The 25343-nt window shown below is 36.7% G+C and overlaps 1 protein-coding gene across 8 annotated transcripts in view; it reads left to right on the plus strand.

Annotated features, from left to right (window-relative positions):
• Positions 1 to 24939, plus strand: part of ZBBX (zinc finger B-box domain containing) — a 44783-nt gene extending 19844 nt beyond the window's left edge. For 7 of the 8 annotated variants that reach the window (XM_039489974.1, XM_039489976.1, XM_039489970.1 and 4 more), the window contains 13 exons: positions 5797 to 5964; positions 6732 to 6897; positions 9524 to 9644; positions 10231 to 10358; positions 10598 to 10701; positions 11101 to 11180; positions 12413 to 12579; positions 14083 to 14399; positions 15511 to 15670; positions 16337 to 16501; positions 19844 to 20092; positions 22354 to 22492; positions 24703 to 24939. In XM_039489974.1, the coding sequence (XP_039345908.1) occupies positions 5797 to 5964; positions 6732 to 6897; positions 9524 to 9644; positions 10231 to 10358; positions 10598 to 10701; positions 11101 to 11180; positions 12413 to 12579; positions 14083 to 14399; positions 15511 to 15670; positions 16337 to 16501; positions 19844 to 20092; positions 22354 to 22492; positions 24703 to 24778 (2040 nt within the window). In that variant the 3' untranslated portion in view covers positions 24779 to 24939. Of the gene's footprint in view, positions 1 to 5796; positions 5965 to 6731; positions 6898 to 9523; positions 9645 to 10230; positions 10359 to 10597; positions 10702 to 11100; positions 11181 to 12412; positions 12580 to 14082; positions 14400 to 15510; positions 15671 to 16336; positions 16502 to 17216; positions 17322 to 19843; positions 20093 to 22353; positions 22493 to 24702 lie in introns of those variants that run through there. The other variant, XM_039489978.1, reaches the window with a different exon arrangement.
• The last annotated feature ends 404 nt before the right edge of the window (positions 24940 to 25343 follow it).

The following is a 25343-nucleotide window of genomic DNA, read 5'->3' on the forward strand; positions in this document are numbered from 1 at the left end:
TGGACCAGGTTTCATGTTTGGTGTAATTCCAAGCAAATTTCCCTGACAGCTGCTACTTTCCCAGTGGTCCTAGAGTATATATTGGCTCTCAAGAAATCAGGATTATCCCTTAGTTCACTCAAAATTCACTAGAGGCCATAGCACCCTTCCATCAACAACTAGAGAGATACTAAGTGCTTTCACTCCCCACTACAAAGTGATTCCTCAAGGATGTAATAAACCTTTTTCTCCAACCCAGATGTCTCCCCCCTCCCAATCATGGGACCTAAACTTAGTACTAAAAAGCCTGACTAGGCCATCCTTTGAACCAAGGCCATCAGTTCGCTCACATACCTGTCCATGAAGACCGTATTCCTGGTGGCGATCACCTCAGTGAAGAGAATAGGGAGGTAGTGGCACTAATGGCACACTCCTGCCATACACTATACTTTCCGGACAAGGTTACTCTGACTGTACCCGAAGCTCATCCTCAAAGTGACTTCGTCTGTTCTCATAAACCAACTGATTGAACTCCCAACCTTTTACCCTGTTATCACAGTGAGGCTATACTGCACACACTAGATGTTAGGAGTGCTCTGGCCTTTTTCCTGGACAGGATGAAGGTCCTAAGCTTTTCCTCTCCATTGTGAAAAGGTCTAAAGGTGCAGCAATATTAGCCCAGAGACTCTCCAAATGGGTCTCAAACTGTATCAAACACTGCTGTTAGGTTCACAGCATAGTACTTCCATCTGGTATTTGCATGCACTCCACGAGGTCGGTTTCCTCCTCTATCGCCTTCCTCAAGAACATCCCTATCTTGGAAATCTTCAGGGCTGAAACCTGGGCGTCTGTGCATACCTTTGCAGAACATTATATGATTACCGGGAACTCCCCCTCCGATGCTATCTTTGGCTCTACAGTATTGTCATCCAAAGACTTGACTCCGAAGCTCCAGCCCTACAGTGGGGATACTGTTCGGAGTTGCCTACAGTGGAGCATCCAGAGGGCTGCTACTCAAAGAAAAAGAGAGAGTTATTCACCTTTTGCAGTAACAATGGTTCTTTGAGATGTGTGTCCCTATGGGTGCTCCGTAGCCCACCCTCCTCCCCTCTACTTCAGAGTTCTTGTAAGGACTCTCTGGTAGAGAAAGAACTGAGGGGGGTTCGCCTGCATGCTCTGGTTAGCCTCATGGCAGGGCACGAGTAGGGGGCAGCATGTGTGTGGGCCAAATGGACACTGCTCTCAAAGTTCTCTGATCAACAGCAGTGATGCAAGTGCACCTACAGTGGAGCACTCATAGGGACACATCTCAAAGAACTGTTGTTACTGCACAAGGTACGTAACTTCCTCTTCATAACTTTTTGTATGCACCACGTACATACATCATGCAAGAATATTAATATCAGTGGGTTTTATTAGTTTTCCAATGTTATCTTACATGACACTCTTTAGATACAGATTATAACCATAGTGAGTTGGGGTACACTGAATTGGTTAAGCCAGCTGAAACTGGGAAGCTCTTAAGGTCAGACGTAAGGGTCTGCCCCCTTATAAAGCAGCAGGAGGGCTAGCTGCTGGCAACCTGTAGGCAGCAGGTCAGAGCCCTTTCCTGGACAGGATATATGCCACCATATTTTCTTTTCCCTTTATATAGCAGAAACTAGGGCTGTCAAGCGATTAAAAAATTAATAATTATTTATCGTGCTGTTACACAATAATAGAATACTGTTTATATAAATATTTTGGATGTTTTCCATGTTTTCAAATATATTTATTTCAATTACAACACAGAATACAAAGTGTACAGTGCTCACTTTATATTTATTTTTATTGTAAGTATTTACACTGTAAAAATAAAAGAAATAGTATTTTCCAGTTCACTTATATAAGTACTGTAGTGCAATCTCTTTATTATGAAAGTTGAACTTACAAATGTAGAATTAAGTAAAAAAAAAAACCACATTCAAAAAATAAAACAATGTAAAACTTTAGAGCCAACAAGTCCACTCAGTTCTACTTCTTGTTCAGCCAATCGCTCAGACAAACAAGTTTGTTTACATTTGTAGGAGATAATACTGCCCGCTTCTTGTTTACAATGTCACCTGAAAGTGAGAACAGGTGTTTGCATGGCACTGATGTAGCTGGCGTTGCAAGATATTTGTGCCAGATGCGCTAAAGATTGATATGTCCCTTGATGCTTTGGTCACTATTCTAGAGAACATGCTTCCATACTGATGGTGCTCGTTTACAAAAATAATGCGTTAATTAAATTTGTGACTGAACTCCTTGGGGGAGAATTGTATGGGGTCTGAACATTCAAAGCAAGAAACGCTTACGTGGCCTCAACAGGGACTGCCCTTCTAGACTGCTCAGAGCTCCTGGTACTAGGACTCCAAATCCCCATGATGATTGATCTCTGGAAGCAAATACCTAAACAGTTATAGATAGTAATTTTGCCTTGTAGTATAGACTCTGGCAAACATCTAGTAAAGCATGCAAACAGATGTGTTGCAAAAGAGCAAGGAAGAAGGAATCTTAGTGTCAGCGGTGTAGACAAAGGAAAAATACAGCACATAATGGGAAATGCGAGGCAGTGACAATTAAGCTAACTACATAAAATGATGTTTGCTAAATTCTGGGAAAGTGTTAGCTGACCTACAAAGCCTAACACTGAATGTATTGATATGTGCTAGAGCATCTATTTAGTGTGCCTCTAGGGCTTCAGAAAACAAGTAAGTAGCTGTACATCCAGTCTCAACTGCTCAGCATGTATGAAATGGCAGGAATAAGTTTTTTTTTTAAATTTTTAATGTGATAAAGGAGAAAATCCATCTGTGGCCTTTGTTGCTGCTTTTACAGTCCTTCAGGAAAGTCCTTGGCAATCAAGATACATTACATTTGAGGAATGGAAGTAGGTTGGATCTGCTGCTATCATCTTTATGACATTATGTTATCTGGAATGCTTTCACATTAAAATAACTTTATGACATTTGTGCCAAAATAATTGAGTTTCTGTTAGTCCAAAAGATTGACAGCCTGCCATCATTCTAAATACTTAAGTGCTATTGATCTTCATGTTCTAAAAATACATTTAGTGAAATGGTCTTTGTGAGGGGGTGGGAAGGAAATATTCATATAGACACATTCTGAATAATACTTGAACCCTGATTTTAAAAATTGGTGGCAGTGTCAAAATTTTCCTTTGAAAGGAAGGGACAGATCCTCAGCTGTTGTGAATTGTCAGAGCACCACTGAAGTAATTAATTTATACCACCTGCGTGTCTGCCATGAAGTTTGTATAAAAACAAGTATCATAATAAAAAAGCTCATTATTAATTGTTCTGTTTTCATGATTTTTTTTTAACCTTTTTGTAAATTATAGAAGCTTGATGCTTGGAAAGCAAAATTAGATTCATTTTTAGATTAATTGAGCCATCATACTGGATGGCAGGTAATTGTAGAAATTGTGGGGAGGGAAAGGGGAAAGAACTAGCATTTCTTTTTAAAGAACACAATAGATGATTGGAGGTGGGTTTTTTTTAACTTCTTAGTCTGACAGTTTGCAGTAGATTCACAGGTTTTACTGTCACAATCTCAGCCTATAGAATAAGACCCTTTTTCATTATTTACCAGATCATTTTATGCATTTAAGATACAATTCTTATTAATTCAAAATTCAACAAATTGGTGTGGAAACAGCCAGTTACATATCATACCAAGTTTAGAAAGGATCATGGATGAGATTTGTGAAAGCACAAGTTCCACTGAAAGTTGATGGGACTTGTACTCTGAAATCACTTAAGTTTTTTTTCAAAATCCTACCCCCAATTGGAATGTTTCACCATCATCTTATCTTGTTTAGTTAGCAAGACAGAAGAAACTCAGAGAGCATCTAAATTCACTTGCTAGGAACTATAATATAGGAAGCAATCCAGTACATTTATCCGAGTATTCTCTTTGAAATCAGTTAAATAGAATTTCAAAACTGTTCTGAAACAAATGAGCAAAATGCCAAATCGAGAGTAATGCTGTGTAAAATGTATAGATAGAACTCTAGGTGGCAGTTTTACAAATATCGGCGATAGACATATATAAATGTGTTATCGTACCATTTAGATCCACAAACAATGCAGTGAGTTGCTTCACTTGCTTCCACATACTACTATCTCTTGAGCAGGGAATATTAGTCTTGCTGAGTTTCACCTGAATGCTGTGGTCAAATATAAAGTGACTAGAGAGCATGAAACTCATTTTCTTTGGCCTTATACTTCACCTCTGGAGGGAAGCAAATGAGCATAAAATGCCTTAAGGAAAGAAGGAAAATGCCAAGAGGAAATGCAGTTATGTAGAGAAGGTCTTCTCTCTAAATATGTGCTTCTGGTCTCCGAGTGTAGCAATCTTTTGTCCATGTTGCCAGCAGTTGTGGGGAATCAGAGCTAGGGGAGACAACAAAGTAGTATATTTCCCCTGGAAAAAATGTACCCTCCACTATATCATGAGAGTTATGGGATAAAAATCTGAATAGAATATATGCAGTCAAAATGGCAAACAGCGAATGTAGCTTGAAGCAACATTAACTCTTCTTGCATACTCATTGGAAGGTCATAGAATATGGTATGCGAGGTGCAAGCCAGTGACAGCAAGGATACTAGATCAAGTGTATTGTCATAGGTAGATGGGGCTAGAGGGAGAGCCCTGGAGTAGATGTAGTCACAGAGCCGAAGTGATTGGGCCTAGGTTTATGATGGATCTTTGGGCTCTTCAGCTTTTTCTGGCCACACTTCCCGTGTACGTTCTTGCTCGTCCTGAGACCCAAGGAGTATTCTTATTAGCTTTTTCTTCTATGCATATTTTTACACAGGAGGGAAACACAGGGACCTTTGTGGCAACATACATATTTTTACTTAGCACTCTAGGTTCACTGTATTATCTAGATCTCAAATGTGGCTCTGAAACAAAATATTTCCACAGGACAAATGGAGAGAGGAGATTTGCATTCTTTTTTCTATTCTCTTTAGTTTTACCTTCTCTCATTTAGGTAATTATTCAAGTATGGGCCTCATAAGATGAAATTTATGGAGCAGTTTGCTTTATACTAATGTAAGTTGCAGAGGAATAAAGGAAAGTGGCAATGAAATTAAAGAGACCAGGTGGGTGAGGTAATATCCTTTATTGGACCAGCTTCTGTTGGAAAAAGCTTGAGTCTTTCATCAACAGAAGTTGATTCAATAAAAAATATCTTACCCACCTGATCTCTCTAATATTCTGGGACCAATACAGCTACAACAACAATGCAAACAACAATGTGATTAAAATTATTGTTGTAATCCAAGAACTACTTCCAGCCTTTGTCCTAGGTTAACTTGTCTAGATCTTTAAACTAGTTCATACGCTTGGTCTCTCACACAGTAGATTTGATACGTTGATTGGTATTTCTTTGAGCTACTTAAATCAGTTTCACCTCTTAAGGGTCTCTCCAGCTGCAGTTCTAAAGAAGATAAAATCTAACCAATATCTGATTGACCTTCATTAGTTACTAATTTTATAGCACATTGATTATAAAGTTCTTTAACATATGACATGCGCTGCATAGATTATCTCCCATATTCATTAAATAATCTGGGAGTCTCTTACATTCGTGTCTGATCTGAATATTTGGTTTCATTCACATTGTTGATGATAGGATATGTTCGGTCCAACATCATTCTGTAGTCTGCTCTGTTTCTTTTATGCTTCTGCCTCTGTAATTTGAGCATTGTTTAGTGGAAAGTGTGTGTGTTTATTTTGAATTAATCTGGTGGTCTATATTGTTTGTAGGCAAAAACCGATGTATCAGTTGGAAAATTAGAAACTACCCATCAGTTCATGAAAGACTTCAGTCCTGATGAATCCAAAAAGAATCATGAGCAGAAGAAAGCAAATAGCAAGAATCAGCTCATGTCAGACATGTCTTCATCTCTGCTAACGTCAACAGGCAATGCTGAGGTAGGCTGAGGAATTTCTGTGAGCTGTGTATTCCTGTAAAACAACAGAAAATTCAATTTTTACGCTCATAATTCCTTAAAATATATTGGCTCTGTGATTTCTGGTGCCACAAATTGCCTAGTCAGATCAGGCTATCCATTTGGTCCACCCCTCTGATCCATGTTTGTGCATGTGGCCCGCATGAGATGCGGGACCTCAGATTGCTACTGCTTTGCTTGTAATTAAACAAGCCCTGATTCTATTAGCCTTTTGGCAGATGACATCTATAGCATTAGAATTAACTATTTTCTTTTAGTAATAAACTATTTTATACTTATCACTATATATGAATGGTCTTAATAGTAGTGATAACTTCATTTAGAAATTGCATTCATTCCTAGTTGAATTTAGTGTGCGTGTGGCCTGTGATATACACTAAATCAGACTGGATAATCTGGTGGTACCTTCTGGCCTTAAACTCTGTGGCTATAAATCTGCATGACTTTATGCATTTGTTTAGCAGTCTGGCTTAGAGCTCTGTTGATGTGGCATCTCAATTCAATCTGGCCAAAAGGACCGGTTTCCGAAAATAGCCTTGAATTATCTTGATCACAGTTTAAACCAAAGGTAGTGCATAAGAAAGGGTACCACATCCAAGAACTGAATCCCTTCAGTAGTTAAGATGCGAAACCATTAATCCTTTGTCATCAGGTATTTGTATGTGTGGTGGGGAAGACTGTTGCCATTAGGACATATTTGATTGATCACTTTTTAAAAAATTGATTCAGGAAGTTTCCACAGTACCAGCAGGGGCAGTTTTTGAGAATCAGAATGGTGGTTTATTACTGTATGGTACTTTTGATGAGGAAGAATCTGCAGAGTCCTTTCAAGAAGCTTTAACTCAATGGAGAAATGGAAATCATGAACACAAAAAGGATGATGAGGCTCAACAAGGTATGAATTTGTTTCTGCTCAATACATTTTTAAAAAGAAAACTGAACCCATTTTGGTCAATAGTGTATATTCTCAAAGCTTATGTACTGATGAGCATATATCAGCCTTTACAGTATCAACTTGTAATGTATGAATTTATAATTTTTTATTAAAATGACCATTTCTAAGTCTCCAGCTGATTACCATGCTACTGGAAGGTGACATAGTTCATGACACAAACTGTACGTCTCTTTCTTAGATGGTAAATCATTTCCTATCCACCCATTGCACTGATTTAACAATACATCAAATAGATTGATAAAATGTGTGTCAGAGGGTGGAAGTGTGACTGATTCCTTGATGCCCAATTGACTGAAACTCTGGCTGATTAACCTCGGCTTTATAAGACTGGGAAGAGTGGACAAAAGGAATGGAGGGACTGTTTGAGCTGAGGCTGAGGTGCTGTGAAAGGGTTGCTGAGGGAAGTAATTGGAGAAGCCTTTTGGAGGCATGACCCAGAATCCAGGGAGCACAGGTTTAAGAAAAGAAGCCTGAGTAATCCAGAGCACTGTGACAGGAGAGAGAATAAGAAGTAGCTGTGTTAGACAAGTCTCACAAAGGAGGGGCCGTGCTAAGTGAAAGACCTCAGAAACAGACTTTATTTGAAGCTGAAATAGGAGGAGGAAAGGAAAGGAGGAGCTGTACCTTGTGAGAGTCTTGGATGAAAGAGACTGTATTTGAGCAAATTGTACATTGATAAACTAGTCCTTAAGAAGGAGCATTGGTATGTGACAAAGGACTTGGTGGACTTACTGAGGGGCTCTGGCGTGAAGGGAAACTGATGCTGGGCTTCCTAGAACCAAATAAAGACCAGAATGGAGCACTGAACAGAACAAGCATGCTCATTTACATACTGCTAGCAAGTCTGTACTTTCTGGAATATTTTTCAAATGTTACTGTTTGTTTTTTTCATACTGTTATTGTGATGGTTATATGGTTCCTCAAGTATACACTATGTAAGATACACCAAATGAATATTAGTGCCTTTGTTTGTATATTGAAGCACTCTGAATGCTGGTTAATCTGTTTCTATAACTTCAGTTTGCTCAAGCAGGCCACATTATGTTACTGGAATATTCTAGCCTTTTTATGTACTTTGCAAACAGGGACTTGAGTATTTGGAATTGTTTCTAAGACACTGTTGGTGGAGATAATATTCTCTAGAAATAGTGAATATATTTTCCTTAAAGTTAAGTATTCTCATTATTATTTAGAATAGTGGACTAGTATACAGACAGTGTTGTCTACTGATGGTGCAGAGGACTAGAGTTCTATTTCTGATTCTGTGACCCTGGGCAAGTCATTTAACCGCTGTTCTTCAGTGAAATCTGTAAAACTAATTTAATAAGATTTAGCTGCCACAGATTTTTCAGATATTCATCTCAAAGGTACTTGCTAAGAGTTCAAAGAACTTCTGTCATATACCTCTCCAATCTTGTCTCTCTTGCTTTCACCTGAGACCTCTATACTAGTAAATTCAAAGCCTAATAATTACAGCCTGTTTACTGAGGTGAGCAATGCACATGCCTCAGGATTATGTACGTTACATCTTGGTGCATTTTCTTTTTCTCTGATAGCTGAGTATCTGCATCAGTCTCTGAGTATTAGGTTGAATCCTTCCCTGTGAAGAGATGTGATCAGTTAATCATGAACCATGAAACAAAATCGTGTTTACTTGGATTTATGCAGGATATTCTGTGTCTCCACTAGTATACAGATAACAGTTTGCTATGCTTTCTCTTTCTGAAGTATACTATGCTACTTAATACATTTAGAATAATCTTGCACTTATTAGTAATACCTTTTTTGGTGATTTGGGGTTTTTATTTGGAAATCCATGGGCTTTGATCCTGCAAATGTGCATGGGCTTAACTTTATGCATATGAGCAGCCCAGTTGCTTTCAATGCATAAAGGTAAGACATAATTGTGTGCAGGTTTGAGGTCTTACATATCAATCTGGACACTCGGTTATCCCATGTAAATCTGTTTTTGAGGTCTTATACCTCCAAGTACGTGACCATCAGAATTAATTAGCCAGCTTACATAGTACAGATAATGCACATACCTTGAAGGCTATGTCATTGTTTTAAACAGCCAGTTCCTTGTCTTTTATTAGGCATGAGAAAAACTTAACTGTACAGTTCTCCTTTACCGCTTGTCAGTGGAATCTTTACATATATCCTTTTAACTTCCAATTTATTTGCTACCAATTGAGGAGCAGAAGAAGAAGTCAGCTGATGTCAGCTACCCACCCTGAATAAATCTTCAGTTTAAAGCTTGTTTTCGCACAGGGTATGATGATTTAGCCCTGAGAGAGAGAGAGTGTGTGTGCTTGCCCCCTCCCCCCCAGTCAAATCCAATCAATCCAAATTAGATTGTAAACTCACTTTTCATATGGGCCACAAATTTCAGATAACTCTCTCAACAGAATATGAATAATATGAGATTAACCTTTTAAATGTCATAAGCAGACATCTAAATCAAGCATAGACTATTAATTAAAATGAATTTTATAGTTTAATAAAAGGAAAGCATATTGTTAACATATTTGAATGATATATGTTACAGTTTTCTTTATACTTATAGAATCCATGGGAGTTTGTGAGGTACAGACCCATCTCACAATTTTGAGAAAACCTGTTAAAATTGAATTCAGAGAAGAAAGCCTGAACTATATGGAGAAACTGTGGCTTAAGAAGCATAGAAGGTAGTCACCGAATCACACACTGCTAATAAAAGAATCCAGAAATAGCTTCGTTTGTTAATATGAGCAATCTAAAGCAATTTTATCTGAATATTTGAGAACATATTAAACAAATATTGGAAAATTTAGATGAGGTGATTGTGTTGGTTGTTTTTCCTGTAAAATAAATTAGTAATTATGTCCATATTTTGATGAATCATTATTTTTGAATTATTTTAGAGAGGTTTTCTTTAATATCAATACAAAAATAACAATCTCTTGTAGAACTTTATAGTATTAGTAACAAAAATTAGGAGTTTCAGTTCACTCGTAAGGAGCTTACTACTGTAAGAATACATTATCTGAACCATAGAGGGTGCTTGATAATTCTGTTAACCCCTGTTTCTGGGAGGTACTAAGTACCATCAATGCCTACAGAAGTCAATGGAAGTCAAGGGTGCTCAGCCTTTCTCACAAGCAGATCTGCATGATGAGGCCCAAACTTGAGTGTCTGTACGAAGTTTCAGTGTTCACTATAATAGTATGAGAGTGATAGTAATAATACTGTAACTTTTAAAGACTTGACTCCTCTTTTTCTTCTTATTTTAAGAATGCCAGTTGATCAAATATCTGGTATTCAAGCAGATGAATTCAGACCTAAGCATGAATTGATGAATGAACCCGATGATGCTCAGAGTGGAGGAGAAGGAGGAGGAGGAGATGATGATGATTTAATAGGTTTGTTGGACTTCTATTAGTTCCTTACAATTCCTGAACAACTGCAAGTAGATTGTTCTTTCCTGAAGATGTATGTAGATTGTTCTTTCCTGAAGTAGTCAGGAAGCAAAGGAAACATATGATGGTTAAAATAACAAAACAGCCTCCACCCACCCCCAAAAAAACCCCAACCCAGTAACTTAATACATAAAAATAAACATAATAAAAAGTGAATGCACTGCTCTAATTGTATTTCACAGTTGAAGATATGAAAAAGTATTGGACAGATCTCGTTAGAGCAGAAGAGTCTGACACAGTTCCTGGGAACCTTGAGTCTGCTTTGAAAATTGAGGTACTCAGTGATGTAAGTGTATGTTTCTTAGCTGTAAACTGCACATGGTTCAGTTTAATTATCTTATACCCTTTAAAAAAATTGAGCAATTAAATTTTCAAATTAGTAAGATCCAAACAGAAAAGTTGAGTTGGCTAGACTTCAGACTTAAATGGGATACTGTCGATCATCAGAAATATAGTTAAAATACTTGTTTTGTATATTGTTAATGCTGTCAGTCCATCCACAGAAAGATCAGTTTTCCAAAGTAAATAAATGTTCCTAGTATTTCTCCCTTGATGGCACCAACTGTACAGAGGTCACACAAAAGTAATCTGTCCAGTTTTTCACTCACTGTGGTGATGTATTCTTTGAATTGTTTAGCTAATTTGTCTCTCTCTCTGTGTGTCTGTCTGTATTTTTTTTAATTAGTCTTGTGAAGAGGATCTAAATGAATCATGTAACTCTGTAGTGATGGAAGTTGGATCCACTAAACTGAGTAATGAACAAAGGTAAATGGAACAATATGATAGGGTAGTTTGTGATTTCATTACTTTCCAGGAACTGAACCAGTGATATGTTATGACTGATATATCATAGTTGAGCAAATATTTCACCATAACAGTACAGTACCATACCTTGAACCTCATTATTAAAGTGTTTGTTGTATATTTTTTTGAGTTAAAGAAAATATTTCGCTATAAAAACCCAGTCCAGGCCATAAGAGCCTGAATATGAATATTTGTTATGCAAAACAAATTTTAAAAGGCAGTGCTCTCCATTGAGACTGCAGCTTCAGTTCTCCAATCACTCTTAGGAGTGGATGAATCAATGCCATGAGTCCCAGACCATCTAGAAGGCAACAAGCATAAAGACAGCCTATATTGTGGATCCGTTCACATGATATTATATATGGATATGCAGCCCCAAAGACAGTTGCAAGGTCGCAGAAAAAGCAGAGATCCTTGTGGTAGAGGAAGGGGAACAGTCTTGTCTTGGATCTGAAGTGGCTGAATTTTTTCATAAGTTTCAATGGAGACGCAGCTTATTCAAACAGCCGTGGAATCTGGGGGCCTTGTTGGCATTAATTGATTTAAAGATGCCCATGATGTGTATTTTTTCATTCTACTCATAAAAATATATTCACTTTGTGTTAGGTGATTAGTATCTTTAATACATAACACTGACTTCCCCATCCCCATCCCTCTGGGTCTTTTCAAAGATCCTGACTATTCCATTTTTCTTAACTGATGGAAGGGTTTCATCTCACCTTACATAGATGACTTGTTAGTGAAGGTCCTGTATGAGTAAGAGGTTGCAAGGTGCTTTAAAAAACCCACGCTTTAAATGTGCAACACACATTGTAAATGATTGACAATCTTTCCTTGCATGCACAATGACCTTTGTGTACTTTCATATCAGGATTTGGGTGCCAAGAAATCCAAGGTGCTATATTATTGAAAGCTGGCTCTATGATTACATTATGTTCTTAAAGAAATACCCTCGGGTATTTAGTATATCCAGGCAAAATTAGGAATCACTGTAATCAAGGCCTTTTATCTTTTTTAATACTGTTTTATTTCACTTTTGTGTCCTAAAAATTAAAGTCAGTATAGAGTACTGCCATTGACACTTGTGCAACTTCCATGACCTCCCGAAAACTATCTAATGTTTGGATGTGATTGTTTGTTAGGAGCCTTTGTGTGTGAATTTTTTTTTCTTTTTTTTTTTTTAAAATCCAAAGTGATGCAGTACCTGAAAATCAGAAGGATACAATATCAGACTTTTTACCAGAACCAGCTGCTGGTGTAACTAGCAAGACATCTCTTAATTCTGCTTCTACATCTGACAAAAAAGACCTTTTCGTTCCTCATGATAGAAGTACAGTTCCCATTAAAGAAATTTCTAAAGGTAAATTTTGGTAAGATTATTTTTTGCTATCACTTTCCTTACTTGGGCGGAGAGAAAAGAACTTTTGTTCTAGTAGGCAGTACAGCATTTTATATGATGATCTTTCTGTGTTTGTAGCAGACAGAATTGTAACCGATTAAACACAATAGTTTTTTTGTGCTAAAAGTAAAAACATTTGTTCTTTAAAGATACTTTGAATATTCATTTTAGGTCATGGTTTTTCTGCATGGAATACAGTAATGCCACAAGTTTATAGCTTGATTATGAGGGAGAGATAATATTTGCAATATGTGGGTATATGACATGCATAACTATGACTCAATTACACTAGGTGGGGATTCGGTCCAAAGTCTCTAGGTTTATTTAGAGAATGTGAGTTAAATGGACTGTACGCTTATACAACCACTCAGAATGGCCCCTTAACTCAAAGTTTTAATGGACCACATTGATATATTCACAAATTGTGTGCATCAATTTTCATGTACACATAGGCTTTTATGTTTACAGACTGGGTGCCTGGTTAGCTGTCTGTCTGATTTTGCTTGCACAAAGGCAGTATTTGAATACTTAAATAGATGTACCTGCAAAATTTTGTGGATGGAATAGTGAAAGATGTCTGAAAATTTAGCAGCTTTGTATTGTGAAGTCATTATTAAGCAGTAGTCAGAAAAACATTTATTTCTTATTCCAGAATCAGAAAACTGGGTTATTTTACTATGCCATTTTCTTTAATAATTAGTGTTTAAATTGTTAGTATGTTAGGTTAAGATTTTACATTAAATTGCTCCTTGCGAGCTGTCAAAAACTAGTCCTTGTATGTGATCAGCCAGTCTCTTTTTTTTGCATTTGATTCAAGCTCAGGCCCAAATAGTGAAAGAGAAACTGACAGTTGGACAGTGAGGTGTGCTATGAGTGGCCTTGGGGGCAGAAAAGGAAAGGCAAATAGTTATGTTTTAAGATAAAAAGAAAAAAAAACCTTAATCATTACTCTTGTGCTGCATGCAAAAGATTCATGTCCCGGGAGTATGTATCCATAGCTTCTATTGCTTTCAAAGAAATGTACTTCCAAGTAGCTGTCTCGCTTTTTTGTAGTAAAAATATAATGCTGCTATTGCAGTTGTTCAACTGTTTCCAATTAGATCTCACGCTTTTTTAAAAGGAAAAATTACAATTTCATAAAGCATTTTCTTGGAGATAGCTGCCCCTCAAGGGATGTCAGATACAAAATGACTTAATACATTCATGGATAATGAGTTGTTATGAGTCTGATTTTTAGAGAAGCTGAGCACCTGTGGTTCCCATAGATTTCAGTGAGAGCTCTGGCTACCCAGCATCTCTGAAAATCAAGCTGTAAGTTTACATGGAAGTCAATTGCTCTCCTTATGAATTGCTTATTTGACATCTTAGGGCTATCTAACAGTAAAATTCTGTCAGACTGCACATTTTTGTTTTGAATTCCCTGAGACTATCTGTAGTCATCCAGTTTGTCCTTTTTTTGTTTAGTTTCATCTGCAAGAACATCTACAGTGAATCATGAAAGAATGTATACTGATTGCATCCATTCCAGCACAGAAGAAACAGTTCTCGGCAGTCCTCATGAAAGTGCTGTAACTGAAAAAGAAAGCATTAAAACAAAGACTTCTAGAAGATCTCTCAGTGCTTGTATGTTACCCGAGAAGACTTTTGACCTTCCTAAATTAGGAAGCAGTGAACCTTCCCTCATGACAAGATCATTGAAAAACAGTAAAGATTCACTGGAATTTAACAGTTTCCACACAAGCAAGAGTTTGATTTTACCTGTAACTACAGAGGCTTCAGTGGTAAAATGTTTTGTGCCTATTCTCCAAATATAATAAATATTACTTAGTTGCCCTGTCTCCCTTTTCAACATTTTATCTTGGCACAATGCAGTAGAGTGGTACTGGTAGTTAACTATATACAGTAGTTACCATGAAATACTGCACATTAATATGTAGTAACAAAGTAACTCCATTAAAAATAGTGGTAATCATGAATGTAATTTTAGTGGGGCAGGCGGAGGGGCTAGCTGTCACTGGCTCAGCCTTTCAACTAGGGAAGATAAAAGTGCTTTCACCCCCAGCCGCCCACTTTCAGTCTTCTGTGGGGATAGTTCAGAAGGAGCAAGAGAAAACAGGCAGCTAGTCACAATCTCAGAAGGGCTGCTCTGTCAGGCCTGCTGCTCATCCTTCCTTCCCCCTTAACTTTGCTGTCTCAGGTTGGGCATGCCTTCCTATGGAACCTACAAACATCTCTCACTGAATATAGGTCTGAGGGGCAGGTTTGTTTGCTTGCTTCCATTTATGAATGCAGTCTTTGTGTGTTCATCAAGGCAAGTAATCTTGATTCTCTTTTCATGGTTGCAGACTACAGATTATGCCTACACTGGGATAAAAGACCCGCAGCATGGTTGTGGCTAGCTTGGTTTTGCGGGGCTAAAAATCTCTATGTAGACTTTCAGGCTTGAGATAGAGCCTGAGCTCTGGGACCCTCCACTGCCAGGATCCCAGAGCTCAGGCTCCAGCCTAAGCCCAAACACCTTCACAGTGATTTTGCAGCCCTGGAGAATGAGTCCAAGTCAGCTGACCTGCCCCAGCTGTGTTTTTTTTTTGTTTTGGTTTTTTATCCCTGTGTAGTCCTACCCTCAATGGCTTAACAGAAGTGTGAAGATCAGTGGAGGTAATACTCTGATTACTTTGGTGACTACTAAGCAAGATAGGTTTTTAGGATTTATTCTTTTAGAAATATTCCATGTCTAAAACTGTAAACTTTTCACAAAAATACTTATATATTAATTAGAATGATTTCAGGTTTTATGATACGAACATTGTATCAAAATTGACTTGGCATGATCTAGTATAAGTAGACAATATAAGCCTTCAGTTGTCTTTAATATTTTGTCTTTTATCCTAGTTGTTACAGGAAGTAGCCCTAAGAGAAAAACCTACTTTGACACAATATCAAGGACTTGAGGGATTCTTTATTTTGCATGCAAATTCTAAGCAAGTAACACTTGATTCAATTCCTTCACCTTTCTCAGATTGCAACTCTACAAAGAGTACTTCAGTTTCAGGTAACAATCTGGAAATAAAATCCTCCACAACTGAACTTTACATATTGAGTACATATGTTGCAGTGCATCATAACCTTTATCTGTAGATGTATTTCTACCTGTATATAGGCATGTGCTAGGTCCTGTGGTATAATTTTTAGCTCAATATGATAAATTGGCTGATATTGGTATGCTATTTTGCTCTGCCAAGAAGAGCAACTAATGGAATGTAAGAAAGCCTAGGATAATCCAGCCCCCTATTTTAAGTTGTAAATTACACCAACATATTTGATTTCTCTCTCTCTCTCTGTCACCTGAGAATTTGGACTCTGGTCAGTAATCACACTTTTCTGCTGGTGGTAAATTTTGATGTGATGGTCTGCCTAAAATGCCTATTCTGTTGCTCTAATGGAAGCCACTAGAAGTATCTGAAATGATTAATGAAAAGTTACTAAATCCTTACTTGTTGAAGTATAGAATCTGTAAAATAAAAAGTATAACAAATTATCTGCATGTCACTTTAAAATGTATATTTTTGTGTGAAATTTTTAATTATAGCACAGTTGACCTTCTCTTTAAAAATATTAAATAATACAGCAGCTACAGTCTCACAGGCTAAATAAATATTAGCATGAAAAAAGTGTTAATATTTTCCTGGTGCTATTTATGTTGCATTTTTTATTTCAGGAAAGGGACATTGGTTCAGAGACACTAGTTTAAGTGAATATGCTGATGATTTTGTAGTACAGGATGTCTTGCAAAGTGAACTGAGCAGGTCTTCAAGTAGTTTGGAACTACAAAAATTATGTGCTGGAGTTTCACCATGGACATTAATGCACAAGTCACCCACTGGTAAGAATATTGACAAGATAACAATTTTCGGAGGCCTTGATTTAGCAGGTTAGGTAAACCCAGGCTAACTTTAACATATCAGCAGTCCCGTTGATTTAAAGCTAAGCACATGCTTCTGTGATTTGTTGGATTGGGGGCTTAGATCTGTCTGATACAATTTGTAATTAATTATTTTTTGAATGCTAGTTTACTATTCTTTTCTAAAATAGGTAGTTTTAGAGTCTACCTAGTTTAACAGATTTAGATACTGGAAAAATGAAGTGTACTCTGTTGTTCCTCAAGTAATCTGGGGAACACTGGAAAAAAAATTAGACCAGGATCCCCAACTTTGCCTCAATCGCATCCCCAAAAACAAGTCATGCAAACTCAATTCGAAAGATGGATAAATCCAGTAACAAACTCAGAAGTCAGACTGTGACTCTCAAATTGCACTCCCAGAGGTCTTCCTGATGCCAGCATTTAGGGTTGGGCTGAGGGTGAGCTCAACAACAGACAGACAGGAGCAACTCCCTAAAGGTGCAAGGAGCTACATGACAGTTTGCTTTCCCTACAATCAGTGTTTGAGATGTAACAGTAGGTGGCCCTGGCAACAGGCAGACAGCAACACCAACATACATATACCTCTAAACATATTAAGTGCTGGCTTCTGTACTGCACAACCCTTAGACTGAGTCCACTAATTTTAACCATCTTTTCTTTGACTTTTCCCTTACAGCTTATTATAGCATATCCTATCAATGTCTAGTGAAGTCAGTGAAGGCTTTGCTATGGACTCTTCCATGAGAGTTGAATCTGGCTCTGAAGTAGTTGGAAAGATGTGGTTAGTACAGGTGATAGTGTGAATAAATAAATTTGCAAGTGCATCACTGCCACAATTTGCCTGGTCTCCTAAAATCCACAGAACACATCATAAAATTGATCTAAAATCTAAAAAGAGCCTGTGAGAGAATAATAAAAGGTGTATATAAAAAGAGAAAATAGGTAGTAACTATTTTCTCTCAGGAACTTACTATGTTCAAAGATGCACAATCACTGCATGATTAAATTTCATCGTGGTTCACATTTTTAACTCACTGTCATCATCAGGGAACTTGTAGATTTGAACGTGTATGACAACTCCTTAGAGTTCCAGGATAGTTTTAGTTGTGTGAAGAGGGTAATTGATGTCATTAAGAACGTTCACTTTATGGTAGTTTTGGAATGTGCTGTACCTGTACTATAGTTGAATGCAAAACATTCACATAAATATAACCAGTTTACCTTGGTCCTGTATCACTGGTCTTTATGAAGCAGGCAGGCAGGCTTGAGAGCTAACTGATTTGTTGGTTCTTTTACTACACAAGTTGGAACTGTGTGTTTCCACTGCCTTCCCCTTTTTCAGGCAGAAGAAATTATATTTTCTAAACTACAAGTTTTAAAACTTGTAGTTTTTATTTTAACTCCATGTAAATACACCTTAGGAACGTTTATAATCTTAAAAAGCTTGTAACAGCTTATAGTGTATATTGGCCATAGAACTTCAGTTGTACATGCTTTACCAGCTAATTGCTTGAAATTGCCTTTGGTTAAAGAAGAATCTTTACAGGAACTCTTGCGTGTTAGAAAGCTTTTTCTTTTTATCAGAGCCAAATTTTATTATTTGATTCTAATATTAAAAACAGCCTTGTATCTGAAATACCTAATTTTCACAAACTAATTTCCACTAATCTGCACATAAGAAATCAAAATACCCGGTATGGAGTAATCTGCTACAAATCAATAGGCTATTAATGCTTAACCTGGATTTATCTCCCCTTCTGTGTGCACAATAGGGGGTGGGTAGTGGATGATAATGATGATATGAGATTTCAGGGATTTGTATTGGGGGAAGCAGCAGCTCTGCAATAGGTTAAATGAAGAATTATATCAAAATTATTATTAAAGAAATGATACGTCCTGCAATGCCAGTTACAGATAATTGTGTAATAATTTTCAGAAGTACCATTTCCTGCTGTCCATACTCCAGAAATACTGTAAATGATGGCACTTCAGTTTGGAGCCACCATATTTAAGATATGTGTATAACAGGCACATATCTCAAGGTTGTCTTGGCTATTTCAGTTCACCTAATCACTAGGAAAAACAAAACAGAATGTATTACAGTACTTATTTGCAAATAACTATACTAGGGCCAAACGCGGCTCACTTTACTCAAAAGACTCCAATTTAATCTTAGATTTCATATCCTTCAGTAAGCCACTTCTCTGTGCCTCAGTTTCCACTCTCTCCCTTTATCTGTGTTGTCTATTTAAATTATAAATTCTCTAGGGCAGGGATTTTCTATTACTATGTGTTTGTACAGTGCTTAGCACAATGTGGTCCTGATGTTAGTCAGAGTCTTTAAGTGCTATTGTATTACAAATGCTAAATAATAACAAACCAAAGGAATGAGCAGTTAAATGATTCTTCTCTCATCTCATCAGTTATCCTTCTCAACCTCAACTATCTCCCTCCCAAAAGACACAGCTCACTTATTTCTTCGCTCATCCTGAGCAACAAAGTTGACATTTTCATTGTTTAGAAAGTATTACTTGACAGATTTAAATAATTTTGAATTCAGTGCAAAAAATCTGAAATTTGATTTTAGTTTATTTTATACACTCATAAATAAAAATGGCAGAACCAAATAGTTTTAAACAAATTTTTAAAAAATTCTATGCCACGCAGACCAAGTGTGCTAACTTGCAATCTAGAATACTTTTTTCCAGAAAGTTATATGGCACTATAAAAGGAGTGTCAGAGATGCCATTTCCCATTATAATTTGCATTGTGTTATGTACATGTTCAGTAATAATAGTTAGGCTTGGAAGGATTAGATTTTTATTGGTAAATGTTGTTGTCCCTGCACACATACAAACAGGTGAAAAATATTTGTCAATAATAATCAAAATGTATAGGTAGGCAAAGAAAGAAAAACATTACTTGAGAACTTTAATTTAGAGTTTGATTTATGAATATTTACTTTTATCAACATCAAGTGCTGAAATATACAATTTATTAAAATCGTTATAGAGCTTTAACTTTATTAATCTGTCTACTGTACTTAATATTTGCCTGACCACCTCATTGCTTACCCCGCAATAATTTTGTACAACTGTGAAAACTGAAATTGATAAAAATGCTAAAAAACTAATCATCAAAATTATCTGTCAAAATTATTTAAAAATCAGATTCTGCCAAAACTAATAATAATTTATTACTTTAATTACAGAAAATGACATTATTGAGATCAAATTCTGTTATACATCTAAAATCTTGATTCACAGTTAGAAGGAAATAATTATTTTTTTGTTTTTCTTTCAGATAATAGTTTACAAAGACCTTTGTCAGCAAATATACCATCCTCTAAAGCTGCGAAGTCTGATCGTATCTGCTGTACACTCTCTCAGACAAGATCAAGAAATTTAACTACTCAGCCCTTATCTAGAGCTGCTACTGAAATTTCAAAAAATGAATGCATTGATGTAACTGAACAAAATGATCCTCTCTTAGAATATACTGCTGATCAAGAAGCCTTAGCTGGCTTGGAAAATGAACTAAAAAGTCATACAGGTAATTTACAGTGAGACTGTAAGAGTCCTTTAACAGTGTTTATGCTTGCAAAAATGTAAAGCAAACTACATTATTGTTGTTTTCATGATCATTATTTGAGCTCTGATTTGTGGAAAATTAAAGACCTGATCCAGCACAAAGTACTCACATCCTTCTGGGCCTTGCAAAACTCTAGTTTTCTGGCTTAATAGAATGGTCTTCCTAGTTTTAACCATCATATAATCTTCAGCTCAGCTGCATAGGAACATATTGCAGAGAGCTCATACTTATGGATCTCTCACTTTCTGCATGTCTATCAAAGAAATCTGACAGGATGTGTCGGGTACCTTCTCTGGGTCTCTGAGTTTTTTAACAGCCACCTGCTTCCTTGATCTTTGATAATGAACACGGCAGATGAACCCTGCCGATAGGATCAAATCAAACGGGGGGGAAAAAGAGGCCAAAAAGGAAACCTTATTAATGTGTCATCTTCAAGATGACACATGCCAGTTATCAGGCAGTGTTGGCAAAGAAACATTTCCCTCCTGGGATTGTGTTTTTTTTGTTTTTGTTTTTTTTAAGGCCACCTTTATGAAGACCATTTGTTTAAAGGACAATTGATGGTGAATAGAGATGGTTGGATAAGATTATGCTTTTTTTTTTCTTTCAGACAATTTAAACTTTTTGATGAAAAATTGAAAACCAAATTTTTTAATTTAGAATTCATAGAATCATAGAATATTAGGGTTGGAAGAGACCTCAGGAGGTCATCTAGTCCAAACCCCTGCTCAAAGCAGGACCAACACCAGCTAAATCATCCCAGCCAAGGCTTTGTCAATCCGGGCCTTAAAAACTTCTAAGGATGGAGATTCCACCACCATCTCCCTAGATAACCCATTCCAGTGCTTTACACCCTCCTAGTGAAATAGTGTTTCCTCATATCCAACCTAGATATCTCCCACTGCAACTTGAGACCATTGCTCCTTGTTCTGTCATCTGCCACCACCACCAACAGCCGAGCTCCATCCTCTTTGGAACCCCCTTTCAGGTAGTGGAAGGCTGCTATCAAATCCCTCCTCACTCTTCTGCAGACTAAATAACCCCAGTTCCCTTAGCCTCTCCTCATAAATCATGTGGCTCAACCCCGTAATCATTTTCATTGCCCTTTGCTGGACTCCCTCCAATTTGTCCACATCCCTTCTCTAATGGGGGGGAGTGGGGGGACCAAAACTAGATGCAATACTCCAGGTGTGGCAGAGTCCCTCATAGAAGTTGTAGTTTGAGTGCTTCATGCCTCAGATTTCCTCTATGAGCAGGGCTTCATTTTCCATAATGTATCATGGTCTCCTCTTGATGAGCCACCATGGTGCCTCCTGGGAGTCCCTGGCCGTGATGCATCATGATACATGGAAGGTGTAGTCCAGATTAAAAGATTCTTCCATCATTGAGACATATAATGCTGGTACTTTAGAGTTCCATGTATATGTTCATGCGGCATTACTTTAGTCTTGGTTTTGAGTTATGATGCACATTTCAGGCCTGCAGTCATCATTTTATCTAGTTCTCATCCACCTCACATCCTTTTAGGTTTCTGTTGCTGCTAATCTCCCAGGGGTTAGGATGCATACTGACAGTACTCAAAGGAGAAAGAGAAATAAAATACCAGTAACTTTTGAGAAGACTGTCAGATGGTGTCACTCTTAATTTCTGCTTCTGACACCACTTCTTCAGACTTTGCTACAGGCTTCTGAAAAAATGGAAGTAATTGAAGGATAGTTAAGGCTATGTTATCTTATGTATCTTCGGTGTCATAAAGTAGTGGTGCAGCCTCTAGCGATCATAGTGACCATATAACTTTTGGTGCATACATATCACCAGGAGTCGGTATCCATGTTGCTTAGTCTTCTTGAAGTATTGTGAACTAGCAAATCATCTCTCTCTACCCTTTCTATCTGTGGTATTTCAAGACCATAGGAATGTATGCAACTATAGTAGCAGCTGCTGATGGACCCCGTATTTCAAGCTTTAAGTTGTCATATTTTGTCCTTATTATGAACTCTTGAAAATAATAGAAACACCAATGCAGCCATATAATACAAAGTTATAATTAATTTGTGTTTCCAGTAACATCCTAAACCAGAGTATTTTATCACTATTATCTTAATGATGTCATGTTTTTGCTGATATGACTATTCTGTTCTGAGAAAGTTTTTAGAGACCACATATTGTAGATACTGCACTTTTGTTACATAGGCTACTGAAAATGACATAAAATATTTCAGATCCTCAGGAAAAACTTTACAGCTTTACCTCTGAAGACTTATCAGCCTTCAGCAGACATTCAAAGAAGATAAGTGAAAATATTACAGATTTCCATAATAACCTAGAAATAAAATACCACAGTAGAGTTGATATTTTTAGGTAAGTTAAACCTGCTGATTATTTTTCTTAGCTGGATAGTAAAATGCTTGACTGGCAAACTACTTGTAGATACTATATTTTTAAAAGGGCCAATTATTAGTATATGTGTTTCATCTGAATGACTTACTATATTGATGGGATTGTTGTAAAAGAATTAAAAAATGCACCCTAACATGTTTGTTACACTGCATAATGTTTTGTTAAATCACAGAGTTAATATAACATGTAAAGATGAAAAGTGTAAGGGAATACAGTCCATTAAAAATGAGAAAAAATAGTCCCCAGCCACCAAGATTATAGCAATATATTGGGATAGAAGTAATATAAATCTAAAAATATGCTGCTTGTGTAAATTAGCCAAGTAATTTCTAGCTAATTCATGACATCTCTGTTTGGAGAGAGAGTTATTCTTTGTTAGAAATAAAATTGTAAGGGCCCCTTTATTAAATGTGAAATTTCATGTCCACACAAAGTAATTTGCATTAGCTAGTCTAATTTATTTTTCTTGTTCAATCTTAACTTAAAAAACATAATTTCATTATTTTCTTATTGGAAAACATGAGTTCTCAAACACTGTTCAGAGCTGAACTTCGTTTTTAAGCCTTTTCTGGACCGTTGCAGTGTGGATGTTTCCATTTTCTCAGTCACTGCTTTATGTCTGATAAAAATTGTACAATTCCATCATTTAACCATGTCCTCTGCATCTGCCCTCTGATACGGTACTTGGAATTCCGTATCTGGCAGTTACAGTGGTATGATTGCTGTTGCCAGGAAAGTAGAACGACACTGCTAGTTGTTAGTGGACAGGTCTAGGTGATAGGAAATTTGTTGCGCCTCTCATGGGAGAGAGAAAGCTATCAGAAATCATGAAAATTGTGTAATTTGCTGGTAAATGCCTATAGATTATTAATGTTGGGTTTTGGTTTTAAATACCTTACCCTGTTGCCAAGACACATAAAAATTGCACTTGTTAATGAAAGTCCTCAACAGTTTGCTATGGAAACTCTTTTCCAACTAACCAAAAGGCATAGCTTAATTAGAAACATTGATTCCATAACTGTTCTGTCATCAGTCATGGTACAGCATGGTCCAGTGGACTGAGCATGTGACTGGAAACCAGAAAATCCTTTATCTGACACGAATTCTGTGCATGACCTTAGGAAAAGTCCCTTAACTTCTCTGCCTCTCAGTTAACTCATCTATAAAATGGAAATAATAATGATTCGACCTCAAAGGATTAGTTAAACTTTGTACAATATTTTGGAAATGAAACATGTTTTAGAATTTCTATGTTAATAATGAAGCAGGTGCATGTCATAGGGAATTAAACAAAATCTGCAAATTAAATAAAAAAGTAGCAGAAGAAATGTTCTGCTCAAGATTCTAGAAAGCTATTTCAAACTAGTTTTTTTTTTGCTTGATTGCTATTTAATACAATGATGATGGTACAAATGAAAACCCCTTACTTAGCTTATTCATTCTGGGGCTTGGGATTTTCAGTCGAGACAGGATAATGAAGGTACTTTTGACTCACCACTTAGCTAAGAGTGGGGTTGGAAGGATTAGATTTTCATTAGTCAGTGTTGGTAAACATTGATTTCACCATGCACACACAAACTAATGGAAATATTTTTTTGTCAATAATGATCAAAATTTACATATAAGGAAAGTAAGAAAAACTGCTTGATTACATATTCAAATTTGATTTTAAGGATATTTACTTTATCAGCATCACACATCAAAATATTCCATTTGTGCTTAATGGTGTTAAAGCTTTAACTTTTAAAATCTCAACATCACTGTAATTAAATAATTGTCTGACCCGCCCATAATTCTGCACAGCTGTTAACATTTAAATTGATATTTAAAAAGCTTAAAAATAAACATTGATATTATACAGTGAAATTTAAAAAAAAATCAAATTCTACCAAGCCTAGTTGAGAGAGTTGAGAAAGAACTTGTCAGAAGTTGAGAAAAATAAATGGACGCAGTAGTTTTGGCTAAAAGTATACGTTAAGCTACAATTTACTGATTGCACAGCATACCTTTTTTATTATGATTAATCAAGCTAACATTAGATGAGTATGAAAAACTGGACCAAAAAATACTATCAAGATTTGTTTCCTTGAGGAACTTGAACACAAACTGTTGATAATCATTGTATTGTGTGTGTGGTTTTTTTTTTTTTTTTTTTTTTTTTTTTTTTTTAGAGATTGTGATGAAAGCCATACAGATGAGGAGAAAGAGATTCTGAGGGACAAGCAGGAAGTTATGGCACTACGTTGACCAACCAAAAAAACAAAACTTGCTAATAATTATTTTTCTTTGCATCGCATAAAACAAGCAACCTGTTAGAAGGCAGTTCTCAGGTGCTGAAGATGTTAACTGCTGAAGAATGTTGTTGCAAGTCTATCCTACCAATAAAACATGTCTAAAATTAAAAATCACTTATGGGTTTTGGCTTTTTTTTAAGCACAAACAGTATATTACTATGTGTTCAATACTATTGCATCTTTTAAGACCATTTTACTGAAACCTTAGAAAGTTGAGAAACAAGAAGCTTGATCCTGCAAGTTGTCTGTGCTACAAAATGTTGAGGAAGCTCAAGACCTGGCAGCGGTATATGGTTGGAAAGAGACAATTGACTCTCCCTGTTGAGCACAGTGAGCCAAGACTATAGGAGACCCTTCCTGTGAATCTTTGCAAAACATTCCCTTTGGAAGAAACTGTATTTCTTTAAAGGTACTAGCTGCACAGATTCTTAGGTTTCATGCTTCCATTCAGAATTCTCCTAGCTGAAAACTTATTTACCCTCAGGATGAATGGATGCTAATTGATGAATTTCAGCCCC

This window comes from Mauremys reevesii, linkage group 9 (assembly GCF_016161935.1).
Source record: "Mauremys reevesii isolate NIE-2019 linkage group 9, ASM1616193v1, whole genome shotgun sequence".
Lineage (NCBI taxonomy): Eukaryota > Metazoa > Chordata > Testudines > Geoemydidae > Mauremys > Mauremys reevesii.